Consider the following 16401-nt stretch of genomic DNA (forward strand, 5'->3'; position numbering starts at 1 on the left):
TGCCTGATATGGAGCAGAGTCTTGAACTTGGGTCTCCCCCATCCCAGGTACTCTGGTGAGGGTCTTTCTCACTTGCTCCTGTTGAAGCGATTCTACTTTGTATAAATACCTACATAGTCAGTTGGCCAGAGGAAGGAGAGAGCTTATCTCTAGAGTCCATTTGTTAGGCCACAGAGTAGCTTGCATAACTCCCGTCGACTTTGTAACTCCTCTTCTATGTGGCGTCTTTACTGCGCTGTGCCACTTGAGGGGGTGGTTTTAACACGTCAACTTCCAGATCAATTGAGTGGGTCTTCACTGACCACTCAGTCAATCCAGATAGATCGATCTAATGGCGGTGAACTTGCTGCCGTCAGTGAAGACGTACCCTAGGATAGATGGTATTCATCTGTGAAAGTTTGTGTGTGTGTCTCTTTCACATGAGAAGGGGGCTGACCTGACTTACACACCCAACTCCAGGACAAGCTTCACATCTATAAACCCCAAACAGTGATAGGTGCCTAACTACTTTTGAAGGGTGAGGTAAGGCCCCATCTCTTTCCTACTGACTAGCTTCGGCGGCTCCCCACTCATCTGGGTGACTTCTGTGAATCCCTTTCTTAGGTGCCTGACTCTCTCTATGCATAGTATAGGGAGCCTGGGTGCCTAACTTGGGGCTGAGGATTCCTCTAGGAGGCAGGGTGTTGCAGATCCTGAGTCCCTTTGTGGATTTAGCCCCTGGCCTCTCTGTGCCTCAGTTCCCCATCAGTAAATTGGGGATAACAAGACCTCATCAGGGTGTTGTGAGGATAAATATATTACAGATTAGGACAGGCTCAGACATTACGTTGATATGTATTAATATGGCTCCTAAGATGGAGATGGAAATCCCCTACTGTCCCTTGAAATTTCAAGGTATTTGACTCTAAGATTCCAGTCTTGGCCTATCTTTAGCCCTACCAGCATTTCCTTGTATTTTAAGACTTTTATTGATAAAACATTGAAGTCACTTAGAAAAATAGTCTGCCTTCACATTTCCATGACACTTTTTGCAAAGAATGTAATTTTTTTACCCAAATGTCTTGTAACACAAAGAAACATATTGCTGAGGCCATAAATTGTGATGGCAGCACCATATACTGTCTAGTCTAGAAATGGAGTTCTCCTGTTCTTGGCCATGGGAATTATATGCTTGCATAGGAAGAGGAACCTACCTCCTACTAGACAGCATCTACCCCCCAAGGTATTTTAGAGAACGAAAGATAGGACTTTTTGTTTAAAAAAAAACAACTCGCCCTGTTTTTGAAAAATGAATTTCAAAGCATTAGTTGCACTCTCAAGTAGAAAATAATGAGACACATAAAAAGCTGTAATAACAATCTTTTATTAAAATATTATCACACATTAAGTTTTCATAGCTTGATATTTATATGTTCTGTACAAATAAAGTAAAGAGTGTCACACATTTCGTATCAGCATTAAAAAGTTGCATGTACAAATTCAAGGGAAGAATAGACCCTTATATTTAAAACAATCACTTTTTGTTACCTCAAGTACACTATGTACAAATAGCCCTTCTGTTGATTCAGCTTTGACATATAAGGCCTGGGTCTGATTATAAAAACTGAGGCTGGGGTTTTCAAGAGACTAATGGAGTTAGGTGCCCAAATCCCATTAACATGATTCGAGCACCTCATTCTCTTCAGCCTCTTTGATAATCTCAGCATAAAGGGAAATGTGGTGTTTGAGTTTAGAATTTTACAGAATATACTAATTCCTCTGTATTCAAAAATACACCTTGTATTGAGGGGGGAATATAACATGTTGAAATAAATGATTTATTTACCAGCTCCAATAGTCTGTCAGCACTGCTGATTTTTTCTTGTTGTTGTTTGTTGATATACTCTTAAAAATCATTTTCAGTCAGAAGTGTTTCATTGGATTCTTTTAAACTTTATTTTCATACAGCACTGCAGTATGTGTGTTTACAATCCTAATGAATGAATGAGTGAATAGTTCCAGCTTTTCTCGTGTTTGCCATAAATAGCAAAATGTATATAATTTGGCAAAAGGCCATTGGTTATCTATTGTGCTAAAAACCATGATCAGTCCCCTGAATCATACAATTTAATTTAATTTGGTTAATAGTAAAGCAATTTTTTAAAATTAATTAATTTTCTATGCATGTGATAATCTATTTTTTCTTGTCGTCTTATGTTATAGTGATGTAATTTTATCCATTAGAATTTAGTAACACATTTCGTATTTTATTAATCAAAGCAGACTTATCAAGTGTATACACTACAAAAGAACAAAATATTTTATTAATTTATATTTATATAAACTTCTCTCCCACTAAAGTCAGCAGCAAAACAACAGTGAGTTACCATTTCAGCCTAAAAACCAGTGCTCAATTGCTGAACCAATGAAAATACCCATCACTTTGGTATGCAACATCAAAATAAGTGTGTGAATTCTCCACATTCTGTATCACAAGTTAAACAGTTTAATAATATTAGTAGTAGTGAACAATGGGCATATTCCTGCTGGAATCATTCATGCTGATCTTCAGTTGACCCTTGACTGCAGGGGGCAAGGGGACCGCTCCCCTGGTGAGTACTCAGTTGATCCATTCACCTGTTTGAGAGCTGAGTCTTCTGCATTCCACTGGGGAACAGCACCCAGTGACCTTCCCAACCAGGGTCTCTGTTGTAGGGAAAGACTCTGAGCTTGCACAAAAAAAGGAAAAAAGGGGAGGGAAGGGTGGACAGTGCTGTGATAATTGGTGTGAAACTCCAAGTGAAGTCATAACCCAGTGGGTGGGGAATTACCTTCATCACATACCGCTGCTGGAGCTACCAAATCAAAGAGCTACATTTCACCATCTCCCAAAAGAGACTGTTACTGTTTAAAGTGGGGAGATCTTTTGCATATATGCATATCAAGTAAATAGTTCAGTATCTCTTTTCACCCAGCAGTAGGAAGCAGCATAAGTATTGCTTTAGTATATTTTAAAATCTTTCAACTGCTTAGTATCTTTTGAAACCTGCTAACAAGTTTTCTCCATTTTTAGTCTGTTCCTGAGAAAGATAAATCTGTTTTACTTGATGTGGTGTTTTATAGGTGTGTTCCCTACGTGACCCATCCGTGCCTAGGGTAGCCACCTGCAAAAAATCCAAGGTCAGGGCAGGCTGTAAAAGGAGAGCAGATTCTCCCAGCCCTGGTGGGTGACACTGAAGTCAGACTTCCCAACCAGCCACAGTGCTTCTGATTCCTTACACTGGTTATCAAGAACCCAAAATAAAAATATACACACCCCCCTTTACTGCATTTCAGTCTCTGGCTACCAATCAGCCACTAGGTCCAGTAAAGAGACCACTTACTTAAAACTTTATGCTCTTTACCAAAAATGTTCTCCTGACCCCAAAGGGTCAGCCACAGTATCAGATCAATGGCCCATTAAGAAATTCCCAGGTACAAGGGGCCCAGGGGGAGAAGCCAGGGATATACCTGATGAGTCACCAGGACTTAGTCATGTGACTCTGGACTCCATTTTGGTTCCTGTAAAATTCCACAAGCAGCATGGCACAGACCAAGGACATAAAAGGCAGCTGCCCGAGATCCATTTTGTCTTTAGTCTGTCTTTCAGTCATCACCTACCTCTGGATCAGCTCATCTACTGAAGCTGTGAAACAAAGGACTGAGACCCATCCAGCTCCTCGATGGCTACCCTAGGCATGGAAGGGTCACAATGGGTAAAAGGAGCAACTGGGTAAAAGGAGCTTTGGGTGCTCGAGGAATGGGGAAACAGACAGTCAGTCTGCAACATTATATGGACATCTCTTCAACTAGCTGTTGATTACAACAGAAGAACCCCTACATGGCTGCTCCCCTCCCACACCCTGCCACCCTGTTCATGACGGTAAAGATGCTCTTACATTGTCTCATTGATTGTGATTTGGTCTTGACAGACCATATTACAACTTTATAATGCTCAGAATGCTTGCACAGCCACAGTAACCGATTATGAGTGCATAAAACGCTTCATCGCCCCAATTAATCCAAGCCAATAGAAATTAGTGGGATTCTTTCCATTGAGTTAGGGATTCGGGCCTATATGCACAATTTTAAATGTGGACTGCGTAAGAGAAAACTAATGCAGTGATCTTAAAGGCTCAGAAGATAACTTATGATTCTTAGGACCCTGCTCCTGCAATTGAGCTCTGAATAGGCAGATCTGTACATGTGTGCAAAGCCCCATGGACGTCAGCAGGGGTTCATGTAAATGCACAGCTCAGCCCACACAGAGCTCATTGCAGGCGGGCGGCCTAACCTTGTTATAATGTGTCAGGGAATGGCCTCTGGGCTGTAAACGTTTTTACAAAATAAAAAGACCTGACCATATGTTGGGAAAACAGAGAAAAGGATAGAGAGAACCAAATGATAAATAAGCATTACCAGCCCTCTGCTGACATTACTGGAGGTGCTGGTAGCCAAACAAAGCCATTTTTGATGGCTTGTGCCCTGTAAGAAAGCCCAGTCCAGCATTTGCAAATGAATAAGAGCAAATTTGCAGAAGGGAAAGAGATTTTCACATTTTAAGGTAAAAATGGAGATTGAAGTCTCACTAAATCAAATATTCATGAGTATTTCTTTAACTTTACGAGTCACAGCCTGACTTCAGTAGGAGTTTTACCTAAGTAAAGACTAATCCTGTAGATTTTTTTGTATGTCTGTTAGCTCATCTATGTCCGATATCTAGGCATTCTTCATCCTCTGATTTCTCCAATGCATCCCAGTAGAGCAGCATCTCATGAGGTTCCACGAAATGGCATGTCACAATTTTCTTGAAGCGACAAAGAGAGAACTCAAGCCTCTCTGGGAAGAATGTCTGTTCTGAATGAAGTTCCTCCAGGTTGATTTTTAGTTTAGCAAGACACAGTCCTATGAAAACATCCTCCAGTTTTAAAAAAGGGACACTTTCTGAAATATTATAAATGTGACTAGCAACGTCAGTGGAGAAAACATAACCAGTCCCTGAACAAAATGGAGGATACGTTGTTCCTGGATATTCATCTTTACTCACATACCATTTACTAGATGTCTTTCGTATTGGGAACTCATTCATTTTTAAAAAGCCTGTGAAGAATTTAGTGCTTCTGTTTTTTCTTAAAAGAAGTTCAATCAGGTAAAAGATATTGACAAATATATCTGTGTCAGTTTTCATCACAAACCTGGACTGATGACAATATTGGTGAACCCATTCGATTCCCATCATCGTCTTTAAAGTCAAATTGTAATACACGTCTAAAAAATCCTTCTGGATAATGTCTCTGTATTTCTGATTTTCAGCAATAACACTAGTCTGCTCGTTTTGGTTCGCAGTGGTTCCCAGGAGAAAATATGTCACAATGAGTTTGCCAGCAACTAGTCTATGTTTCCCCCACGTTTGACGGATCGCCATCCTAGCTTTATTCTGGCCATGTGATGATGTCACGAGGAGTACCAGGAATGGAGGAGTCCTACTGCAGTCCATATCTGGCAACTGCAAAAAGTTTCCATTTTCTGTTACAATAGTCGGTGACATGGCCTCTTCACTCTTTTGACAAAATATGCAGATTTCAATTAAATTCAACTTGAATAAATACAAACAAGCACAGGCCAATGCTACAATTAAAAAAAAAATCATTCTGAATTTCTTGAAAGCCATCTGAAAGAAACAAAAGCAAATAATACATTGGAAAATAATCTTGCTCCTTTGTATACCAAACTCTGTGCTGTTCTTTGGGGATTTAAGGGGATTCTCCCTTCTGTGGAAGTCAGCCTGCCCCCCAACAAGATCCACACTGGAAGACCCACCAATGTCAAGGGCATCCATGCTGGCTTTTTGCCTCCAGTATGACATAGGAATATGACTATCAGAACTACCCTGCCAGGAACTTCCCCACCAGCCAGTGCTCCCAGGAACCATCCATAACGAGAGAGCTCTACAACATAGATTGTGGGAAGCAAGCATGATGTAGTAATAGTAATAATAGTAGTAATAGCTTTATATGTTATTTCTCCATTCATTTTTTCACAGGTGACCATGCCCTGAGTTCGCAAGCATGGGCCAGTTAGAAGGCTGAACTAGACCACTAGTCTCTCCTTATCTTCACCCCACTGTGTATAATGGGAACTGCATATTGATTCAGAAGCTGCTCTTATGCTTTCTTCTCTTTCTGGGGTTCCTAGGGAACAGATTTGAGATTATGCTGGCCATTTTGAAAAGGAACAGCAGATAAGTTGAATTGTGTTTTTCTCTTTTTGTACAGTTCTGTGTTGGTTTAAATTATTAAAACACAAAAAAGGAGGGCTTTGTATTTTACTCCTCTTTTTGGAGGAAAGATGTAATAAAAAAAAGTTAAACAGAATCATCAATGCTTGTAACAGAAGGCTATTCTTTGGTGGTCTCTTAACCACTTGGTACAAAACTTAATAGAACAATGACTAAAGCCAGAAAAGCCACAAAACCTTAGTGATAGTAAAATAAAACATTTCCACATTCACAGTTTAACTTTGAGAGACAATTATAGATGAATTATTTACATACATACAACATGTGTGTCCCCAATATCCTTTGAAAATTGCTGTCAAAAATAAAATCCTCGTTTTAGAACAGCTCTGAGTTTTAGAACACACAAAAGGAAAAGAGGACAGAAAGAAGAGTGCATAGAGTTATTTCTTCTGATGACCTTAGATAGTGCCATTCTCTAGCAGCTATCCTCAGCTCTGGATCCCTGCAGAGCCATCAAGTGGATCTTTCCTCAGATGTGGGGAAGAGAAAAAATATGGTACTACAGAGGCAGTTCTTTCTCTTTCTCCCCACTTCCTCTTGATAGAGAACTTGATTTGGCCTTCTGAAATTAAAGTGTTGGGTTTCCATCCATGCGAGGAATTAAAAACATACTTGGCATACAAAGAAAGGCAAGTTTACATACTTCAGAGCTGCAGGTTTCTTGGGAGCTAAATCCTCTGATTAGAATTGTTTTCTCTAGAATGTCCCAAACCAATTAAAAAAATGTTTACTCCAATTCAGATACACACCCAGAACTTCGTCTCTGTGAATACTATGAAAATGTCTGGTCACTAGTATAATTGCACTTAAAGTTCTGAATAACTGTTTCTGGAGCCAAATCCAGCTCACTTTATTCACATGAATGGTCCCATTAATTTCAAGGAGATTTCTCATACACATTAGGCAAGCAAGATCTGGCTATTAGTTTATTACAGTTATCTCCAGCCTGCAGTGAAATGCACTGTTGAACTCAGTTGCATTGCTACTAGATACAAATCCACTTCACAGACATCTCTCTCTCTCTCCCCCTCTCTCCCTTTCTCTCTCTTTATATATACACACACATCACATACCTTCTTCCATTCACTTGCCTGTTAATTGTTTTTAGATTGCAAGCTCTTCTGTTTAAGGATATGTCTTTTTAATATGTTTGTAGAGCTCCTAGCACATTTTTTAATGTTATACAAATAATTTTAAAGTCATAATAATAATAGTAAAATACATACAGTAGAACCTCAGAGTTATGAACACCAGAGTTACAAACTGACCGGTCATTTGGAACCAGAAGTACACAATCAGGCAGCTGCAGAGAAAAAAAAAAAAAAAAGCAAATACAGTACAGTACTGTGTTAAATGAAAACTACTTTAAAAAAAGAAGGGAAAGCAGCATTTTTCTTCTGCATAGTAAAGTTTCAAAGCTGTATTAAGTCAATGTTCAGTTGTAAACTTCGGAAAGAACAATCATCACATTTTGTTTAGAGTTACAAACAACCTCCATTTCACGGTGTACGTAACTCTGAGGTTCTACTGTAATACGTCCTCTCTCACTCCCTTGAGACGCATGGGAGTAAGCAAACGAGCAGCCTACTACTTGCTGAAAAGGAAGATAACCTGAAGTTAGCAACAAGACTGTGAATAAAGATTTATTCTTGTATTGTGCTGGTAAGAGAATGTGCAGAAGACTCAAAACTCTAGCAGTTCAGGTCTTGAAACCTTTGCAAACACAAGCTCTTGATATATTCAAATTACATGAGACAAAGCCCCAAAAGAATTTCCTATTGAGCCAATTTAAAACATTTTCAGAAAATCAAGTATATATTGTTCTTTAAGGCAAAACACACAGGGTTGGATTCTGATCTTACATTAGTTTTAGCTTGGTCCAACGCAATAGGCTTTAATGGAGTTCAATCAGAATAATACTAGTGTAATGTCTTTGGCGTTACTCTTCATTTGCTCCACGGTAACTGAGCACATATCAGACCAATATATCTGTGAAACACATTATGTAGTGCCTCATCCAACACTTTCATAGTCATAACTTTTCTTAGGAACTGGTCATTAAAACATTTATATATAAATGTGTATGAATTTGTTACAGTGGGCACAAGTAGAGCTGACTATTTAATTAAGGCTGAATTACAACTTCCATTGTAACACTTCTTTTTCAGTTGCCTCCATTCACTTTCTCAAACTTTCTGCTTTTAGGCTGAAATGTTCCATGACTGGTCTAAGATCATAGGGGAAGGCTTTTTACTGACACACCTCAGCTATCTGAGTAATTTTGGTGTGAAATAATTTTTCCCATGTGCTCCAATTAGAAATTTTACACTCTAGCTGAAGCTAAAAATATCAAATTTGGTTTGTTTTGAATACTACATAACTTCATGGACTCATGTTCTTCTCTCAGTTAATTCATGAACAGAAATAAAAGCTAAATATGTCAAATTAGTCACTATGGGCCAGAATCTGATATCCTTACTCTCACTAGAACCTTTCTCTGTGAGCACTCTTATTGATTTCAATGCAACTACTCATGGAGTAAGGTACTACACAACATGAGTGAGGGCCAGAATCTGACCCTATGAAAGTTTCATGCTGTTCAATTTCTAGTTAAAATGCTTCACTCTCTAGGGCCATATTGTGAATTCCTTACCCACACTAGTAAGAATACCTAGTTCTTAACTCTCCTCATTTGTAATCTTCAAGCTCTTCACAAAGGAGGTCAGTATCATAAACACTGTTTTACAGATGGAGAAATTGAGGCACAGAGAGTGACGTGACTGGCCTGAGGTAACCCACAAGCCCAGTGGCAGAGCTGAGAATTGAACCCAGGCCTCCTGAGTCCCTAATCCATTGCTTTACACTGTTGAGTAGCTACTCACAGAAATAGGTCCATTGAACTCGGTGTCTCTTGTGAGTACTGCTCACTAATGTGACTAAGGGGATCACAGTCTGGTCTTTAATGACAGAATGGAAACCCATCTGGTTCTGAATACAAGCATGATAATCACTGGCTCCATTTGATCTTTATCAAAGTTTTTTGGCCATTAGGGTCCAATTCCTGCAAATGATAGAGTGCAGCCAACGTTCAAAAGATTTCCGCTTTGGTACAGCAGTCTGTCTGAGTGTTATTAGTAAGAGGATTGGAATCTCATTTAGCAAGGTGTGGCTTACTGGAACAAAACAGTATCTGTTTTTAATTGTTTTCAGTATAGTTAATACTTATCATCTTTACTTGCTTAATCATACCATTTGAATTCCAGCATGTTAATTTTAAGAAGTTGAATGTTATTCTATTCTTTGGAAAGAAATTGTGTGTATGCTCTCAGAGGTGTGATTCTTAGAAACTAAAAAAAAAAAGAAATGAAGGCATTTCTTATTGTAATAATATTTTGCTTTTGCAATGTTCTTTCATTTATATAGCTGTGGTTCTCCTCCCCCCAATTTTCTTACCCAAATAAATTCAGTAAGCTTATTGAGTTTTGATGGAAGCATTTGCTTCTCACTGACCCAGAGTCTTTGGATCCTTATGTGTTTTAATCTTATTCCCCTGGTATTCCCAGAAGAAAGGCAAGAATGACTATTGTGATAATTATTTCAGTTTTATGTATAAGGTGGCTTTTCTGTGCTTCTCATCATTGCAGTAGCTGAGCAGTTGCAAACATTAATAGATTTATTTTCACAACAATCCTTTAAGTATTATTAGCCGTATTGTACAGACAGGGAACTAAGGCACAGAGAGAGATTAAGGTCATCATCCTGAAAATTGCTCCCTGCTAGTGGATCCAGGCACCACTACAGAGTCAGTCCCACTGAAGTCAATGAAACTCCATGCAGGTGCAGATGCAGTTGCAGGTGTGGGGCCTAAATATGTACAGTTGTGGGCACCCAATGTTAGCAGGCACTTTAGAAAATTATGATTTATCCAAATTCACACAGGAAAACTGTGGGAGAGCCAGCAAGATAACCCCACTATGCTGAGTTTGAATCCAGTGCCTTAACCACAAAACATCTTTCCTGCTTACAAGTGAACAAGGGAAATCTGGAAGTTAAAAAATACTTAATTTTAAAATGGGCAGATTCCAAAACCACCCTATTTTGGCTCATCTTTAGTTCAGTATGCTAGACTACTGTTTGCCTTCCTTACTGAGAGCTGAGTTGCTGCTACTTTTCAGTGCTATAAATCAGGTATCAAAATTCCTCCAACTCCTCTCAATGCATACATTTCCACTCTTGCTCAAAGTATGCACCAGTGGTGTATAATCCAGTTTGCTGCACGGAGTACCAGGGAATCAGAAGGGTCGCACTGAAGGGAAATATTGTGTATGTGGTAGCATCCCTGCTCTACACAGCCACAATTTCCTCCTTGTGGCTAGTGGGCTATGGCTAGCCAGAAGGCGGAAGGAGTCAAGGAATAGCCACTACATGTAACATGTTCCCCTAGAACTCCACTGAGGCCTGGTCTACACTGGCGACCGAGATCAACGTAATGTCATGTACATCGATCTCCGAAAACCTGCGTCTACACTGGCACTGCAGTTCCGTCGACTTAAATCTCAGCAAAAATCAACCTAATAAAACCACCTCCGCAAGTGGCGTAGCACCTAATTCGAATGTATTGGTTTGGTTTAGCATCAGTGTAGACAGAATTGAACTTAAGTTAATGTTATTGGCCTCCGGCAGGTATCCCACAATGACCCGATGTGACCACTCTGGACATTCGTACTCAGCTGTAACATGGTCATGCTACCCAGAAATATCCCCTCCCCTCATGCCCCAGGCAAATTTGAATTTTCAGTTCCTGTGCAGCCAGCGTGGAGAGAGCTTTGTTGCTGTATGCCTCATGGCTACTGCAAAGCCCAAACGCGCTCCTGCATGGAGTCGACCAGAGGTCTTAGATCTCATCGGGCTATGGGGCAAGGAGTCCGTTCTGGCTCAGCTCAGAGCCAGCAAAAGGAATTTGGACATTTACAGGAAGATATCCCAGGGCATGCTGGAGAAGGGACACAACAGGGATGCTCAGCAGTGCCGCGTGAAGATCAAGGAGCTGTGTCAGTTATATCAGAAAACTAGGGAAGCTAACAGCCGTTCTGGCTCCTCGCCCAAAACATGCCGCTTCTACGATGAGGTGCATGTAATTCTCAGTGGCAATCCCACCACGGTGCCGCCCCGCAGCATTGATACCTCCGCTAGGTCACAGTCCATGGACAATGATGAGGACTCCATGGATGAGGAGGAGGAGGCGGCTGAGGAGAGCAGGGTGCAGGAGAGCGGGGTGTCCATTCTCCCTGAAAGTCAGGACATATTCCTGACCCCAGAGCAGTCCAGCAACACACAGGACAGCAATAATGATCCCAGGGAAGGCACATTTGGTGAAATTTTTTTTCTTCTGAGCAGTTCTGTTCTTTTTCATTGGGGTGGGGGCAGGAAGGGGTTTTCAGGCATTTAGGTGACTGTACTGGGGGGTTACCCAGGGAACAGATTATTTATGTGATGAGATATGCTCTGATAATCATCAGTTGATATCTCATGGAAACTTTCATGTAGGTAATCTGTTATCCTTTGCAAAAGGTTTCTGGGGAGGGCTGCCTTGTTCCTCCCTCCACAGTAGGATATTTTGCCGCGCCACGCTGCAATCAAGGGAGCCTGCATCATTGTGGAACACAGCTGGTACCCCGCTGCATGCAGCAAATCTTCCCTTTCCTTTTCCTCAGGAGACTGATATCACTCATGATCACCTAGGGAAGACGGCGCGTGTTAAAAATACCCGAGCTATACAGCAGATGCCCTGTACCTTTGTATTCCCCATTGCAGTGTCCTACCAAGTCACTTTGATTACTTTTATTTGGTTTAAGGAGAGACTATATAACCCCCCCTCCCGCACTGTCCGGAAATCCTCTTGCTTCCCGTCTCTGTAAGGGAACAGCGAGCTGACCCTTCTGGGATGTTAGGAATGGAATGAGGGTTTGTGTTTGCCCTGTGCATCGCAGGGGGAGCATTGTCTACATTGTTGCAGTTGTATCATTTTCTTCAGACTGCTAACAATGGCAACCTTGTACTTTCTTTTCATTCTGTAGACACCTTGGCCTTGGCCCAACCCTCAAGAAATGCTTCGGAAAACCTATTGCAGATTAGAAAGATGGGGAAAAAAATAAGACATAACATGTTTGGCGAGCTCATGAACGCCTCAGTGGCCGCAGAGACAGACCTCAGAGCGTGGCGGCTGACCTTGTCCCAGAATATGGACATGGACAGGGACAGTCGCAGAGAAATGCAGGAGCATGATGGCAGTACCATGCAGGAGATGCTGCGAATCCTGCGGGACCAGGCAGACATGCTCCAGCGGCTTGTGGAGCTTCAGGAGGAGCAGAGGCAGAACAGAGTCCTGCTGCAGCCCCTCCATAACGCTCCTCCACCTAAGGCTTTGCTGCCTTGCCTCTTCCCCACCCCCAAGAGGTCTCGGGGGAGAATGGCCAGGCTGCAGTACGTGGACTGTGCAGAAAGCAGCGGTGGACCCGCTGACAGCTGGCCAGCAAGCAACCACACTACCCCTTGAGACTGTGAATGAACACTTCCCCCCCTTTTCCCATGACTTGAATGTTCATAAGTAAAAGTTTGCATCATTTCACGTTTCTTTATTAAATCGTATCTTGTTCTGGAGGGATTTGGTGGGTACAGATATCGATGGGGTGGGGGGTTTAGCAAAGGCAAACAACATACAGGAACAGAAATCCGTCCTGCATCTCATTGCAGAACCTGGTTTTCAAAACTTCCCTAATGCAAAGTGCTCCGCAGTTAGCTCTCAGCACAGTGCTGGCATCTGGCTGCTCATAATTGGCAACCAGTCTTTCTGCCTCCACAGCCCAACCCTGGGGGAACTTTCACCCTTCACTTCACACACATTATGAAGAACACAGCATGCAGATATCACCGAAGGGAGGTTCTTCTCACTCATGTCCAGCCTAGTGAGGACACTCTTCCATCCACCCTTTAAATGCACAAAGGCACATTCCACAACCATTCTGCAAGTGCTTAGCCTGTTAATAAAACACTCCTTGTTGCTGTCAAGGTGCCTGGTGTACGGCTTCATTAGCCAAGGGAACAAGGGGTAAGTAGAATCCTCCAGGATCACTATGGGCATTTCCACAGCCCCGAAGTGAATTTTTTGATCTGAGAAGATAGTGCCTGCCTGCATATCAGAGAACAGCCCCGAATTACAAAATATGCATGCATCATGCACCTTCCCAGACCACCCCACACAGATGTCAGTGAAACGACCCCGGTGATCCACAAGGCCCTGCAGGACCATGTAAAAGTATCCCTTGCGGTTTATGTGCTAAGTGGGCAGGCGCTAAGATAGGAATGTGTGTCCCATCAATGGCCCCCCCGCAGTTTGGGAACCCCATAGTGGCAAACCCGTCCACTATGTCCTGCATATTTCCCAAAGTCACTATCCTTCATAGCAGAAGTGTATTGATGACCCTGTATACTTGAATCACGGATAGCTACCTGTATACTTGAATCATGGATAGCTACCCACAGTGCACTGCTTTGAAAGTCGAAATAAGCATGGTGAGTGGGGATGCATGAGACCTGCGCAAACAGCGTGGTGTGTACACGTTGCAGCAACTTTTAAAAATCGGCTGGTGAAAGTCGACTTTAAGTAAGTCAACTTCACTCGGCAGTGTAGACATACCCTGAGTTACAGTGCAACTTCTTTCACCACAGAACATCAGTTATTCTTTCGCCATAGCTTCATATACCGCAGACATCTGCTGTTCAGAGGGTGGGGAGCCAGTCATTGCAATCTTGCAAATAGAGATGGCTGAAAACATCTTTTTTCTTTTCTGCAGGAAATTCAGAAAAATTCTTTTTTCCTTCCCTAAATTTCATGGTTGAGGGGAGGGGACAGTTTTTAGTTAAAACTATGAAACCAAAAACCAAAATACTCAGTTTTCAAAAAACATTTTTGGCAAAAATTTTCAGTTTTCAGTAAAAATGTTTGGTTTTCAAACATTTAAATTTTTTACCCAAAAATATTTTCAGATCTGACCAAAATGGATTTTCATTTTGGTCACAAAGCCATTTTTCACCCCAAAAAAAAAGGTTTTAACCAATGTTTTTCAGCCACATCTACTTGCAAACCCAATCGCCATTGCTCAGGGTGGAGGTGGGGGAGAGGACCCATGGAGGGGAAGTCATTCTGTGAAGATGTTCCGAGATGTGCAAGGTGTGAGCAGAATTTCCTCATGGATCTTTGGGGTCTGAATGATTGCCTAGCCATACCCCTGACACATTTGCAGAACCTGCCTATGGGAGCCTGTGCTGTCTAAGTTTGGCCTCTTCAAAGCCACGGATTTGTATAGGTAAAACCTCCCAGTCCACAGCATCGTGCTCAGAAAATGGAGGATACAGACTTGCTCCTTTCTGCCATGCACCTCCCTAAGAGTCCTTTAATGGGCCTATGAACCTGCAGTATTGTGAATATTTTTAAAACATGAGCTGAGGCCTATGTGCCTACACTGAGCCACATCTTTCAGCTTCACATGCAGCACAGTTAAGTGTGGTTTCCTTCCAAGTCATGATAGGATATGTTCAATATTCACCATATTAAGGTTGCTTCAGGAGAAAGGAGCACCTTGTGGTTAAGGCACTGATCTAGAATTCAGGAGAGATGGCTACACTTCTCAGCTGTCCAAAGGACTTCCTGTGAGATCTTAAAAAGTCACTTTCTCTCTTCGTTCCCCATCTGTAAAATGGGGGCAGTAATACTCTCTCCCACCCACTCGTCTCTCGTCTGTTTATATTGCCAGTAATTTGGGGCATGCATGAGCTATCTTTCACAATGTGTATGTACAGTGCCTAACACGATGATGCTGTGCCTGATCCTGACTGGAACTTTTCAACTGCTACTGTAATACAATATAATCAGGAAATAACTTCAGTGGGATACAGGTGTAAGATTAAGCAAATAGTTAAGCATTTTGCTGGACCTAAGGCCCAGATCCTCAAAGGTATTACACTCCTAACTTCTACTGGTTTCAATGGAAGTTAGGACTCTAAATACCTTATTGGGCCTGAGCCTCAGCCTCTCACTCAAATTTCCAACCTGTTACATGCATATGCTTATGGAGAAACGCTATAGAATTTAATAGGGATAAAACAGTAGGACTCGACAGAAATTTCTCTAAAAATCTAAAGAGATTTATAGCAAATGATCTCCTTTCTATAGGTTATTTTGAACCCTCTTTAGTATTTTATATCAGGAAAATATTTATTTTATGTTCTACAGGAAAGTCATAATTTTCTATTAAATTCTACAGGACTTTTCCTATATGGGTTTGAGCCAAGGACTGCACTGTTTCTAGTCACTTCAGTAGGTTTTGCTACTTCCATTGCTTTACTTGCATGGTGCTCTCTCTAGGGTATTGACAATTACCTGTTTTTTGCCATTGAAAACTGTTTCCTTAGACTCACTGGTGTAGCAGTGTTTCTCTGTTGCATAGTCCCAAGTGGAAGGTTGATTTCATCCCAAATATTGACACATCCTCGGATGAGAACATAATCCCTTTGAAGGTACACTGCAAAGCAAAACCAAAGTAAATGTTTGTGTCTTTTACTGTTGCTTTGGTATGCATAAAGATAGTGTGCAATGAAGTGCACATATCCCACACCCAGTCAGACAAGGAAGCAAAGAAAAAAAAAAGAGAATTAAAAGCCTGCACACCCACACCGAAAAAAAGAAAAGCCATGCTCCACCCCCACCAGAGTTGCCAAGTAAAGGATAGATGATTGGGGCCATTAAGACAGGGAACTATGAAGACAGAAGAGTTAGAGTGGCTGACCCTGAAGGGAAAAGCAAATATAATAATACATATTATCATAATTTTATAATTAGAAAAGATCAAATACTGTAAATAAAAATATAAAATAAAATATTATAACAGACTGAGGCAACAGCTACTCTTCCAATCCTGTAAAGGAGAATCCAAACTTCAAGTATGTGTCATCATATATTCTTACTACTCTCTTTACTTTTTTGGCTGGCTCATTTCGTATATCTGTAGCTGGTCCAGGACTTTCAT

The 16401-nt window shown here is 41.3% G+C and overlaps 1 protein-coding gene across 2 annotated transcripts in view; it reads right to left on the reverse strand.

Annotated features, from left to right (window-relative positions):
• Nucleotides 1-1383: 1383 nt before the first annotated feature.
• B3GALT5 (beta-1,3-galactosyltransferase 5) overlaps nucleotides 1384-16401 on the reverse strand; it is a 47385-nt gene continuing 32367 nt past the window's right edge. Inside the window, exons 2-4 of one of the 2 annotated variants that reach the window (XM_067545238.1) lie at nucleotides 15756-15897; nucleotides 7543-7619; nucleotides 1384-5689 (exon numbers count right to left, since the gene is read on the reverse strand). In XM_067545238.1, the coding sequence (XP_067401339.1) occupies nucleotides 4721-5689 (969 nt within the window). In that variant the 5' untranslated portion in view covers nucleotides 7543-7619; nucleotides 15756-15897 and the 3' untranslated portion in view covers nucleotides 1384-4720. The remainder of the gene's footprint in view (nucleotides 5690-7542; nucleotides 7620-15755; nucleotides 15898-16401) is intronic. The other variant, XM_067545237.1, reaches the window with a different exon arrangement.

The sequence above is a fragment of the Emydura macquarii genome, unplaced genomic scaffold (assembly GCF_026122565.2).
Source record: "Emydura macquarii macquarii isolate MOO-44397 ecotype Brisbane River unplaced genomic scaffold, CSIRO-AGI_Emac_v2 contig_1043, whole genome shotgun sequence".
NCBI classification, from domain to species: Eukaryota; Metazoa; Chordata; order Testudines; family Chelidae; genus Emydura; species Emydura macquarii.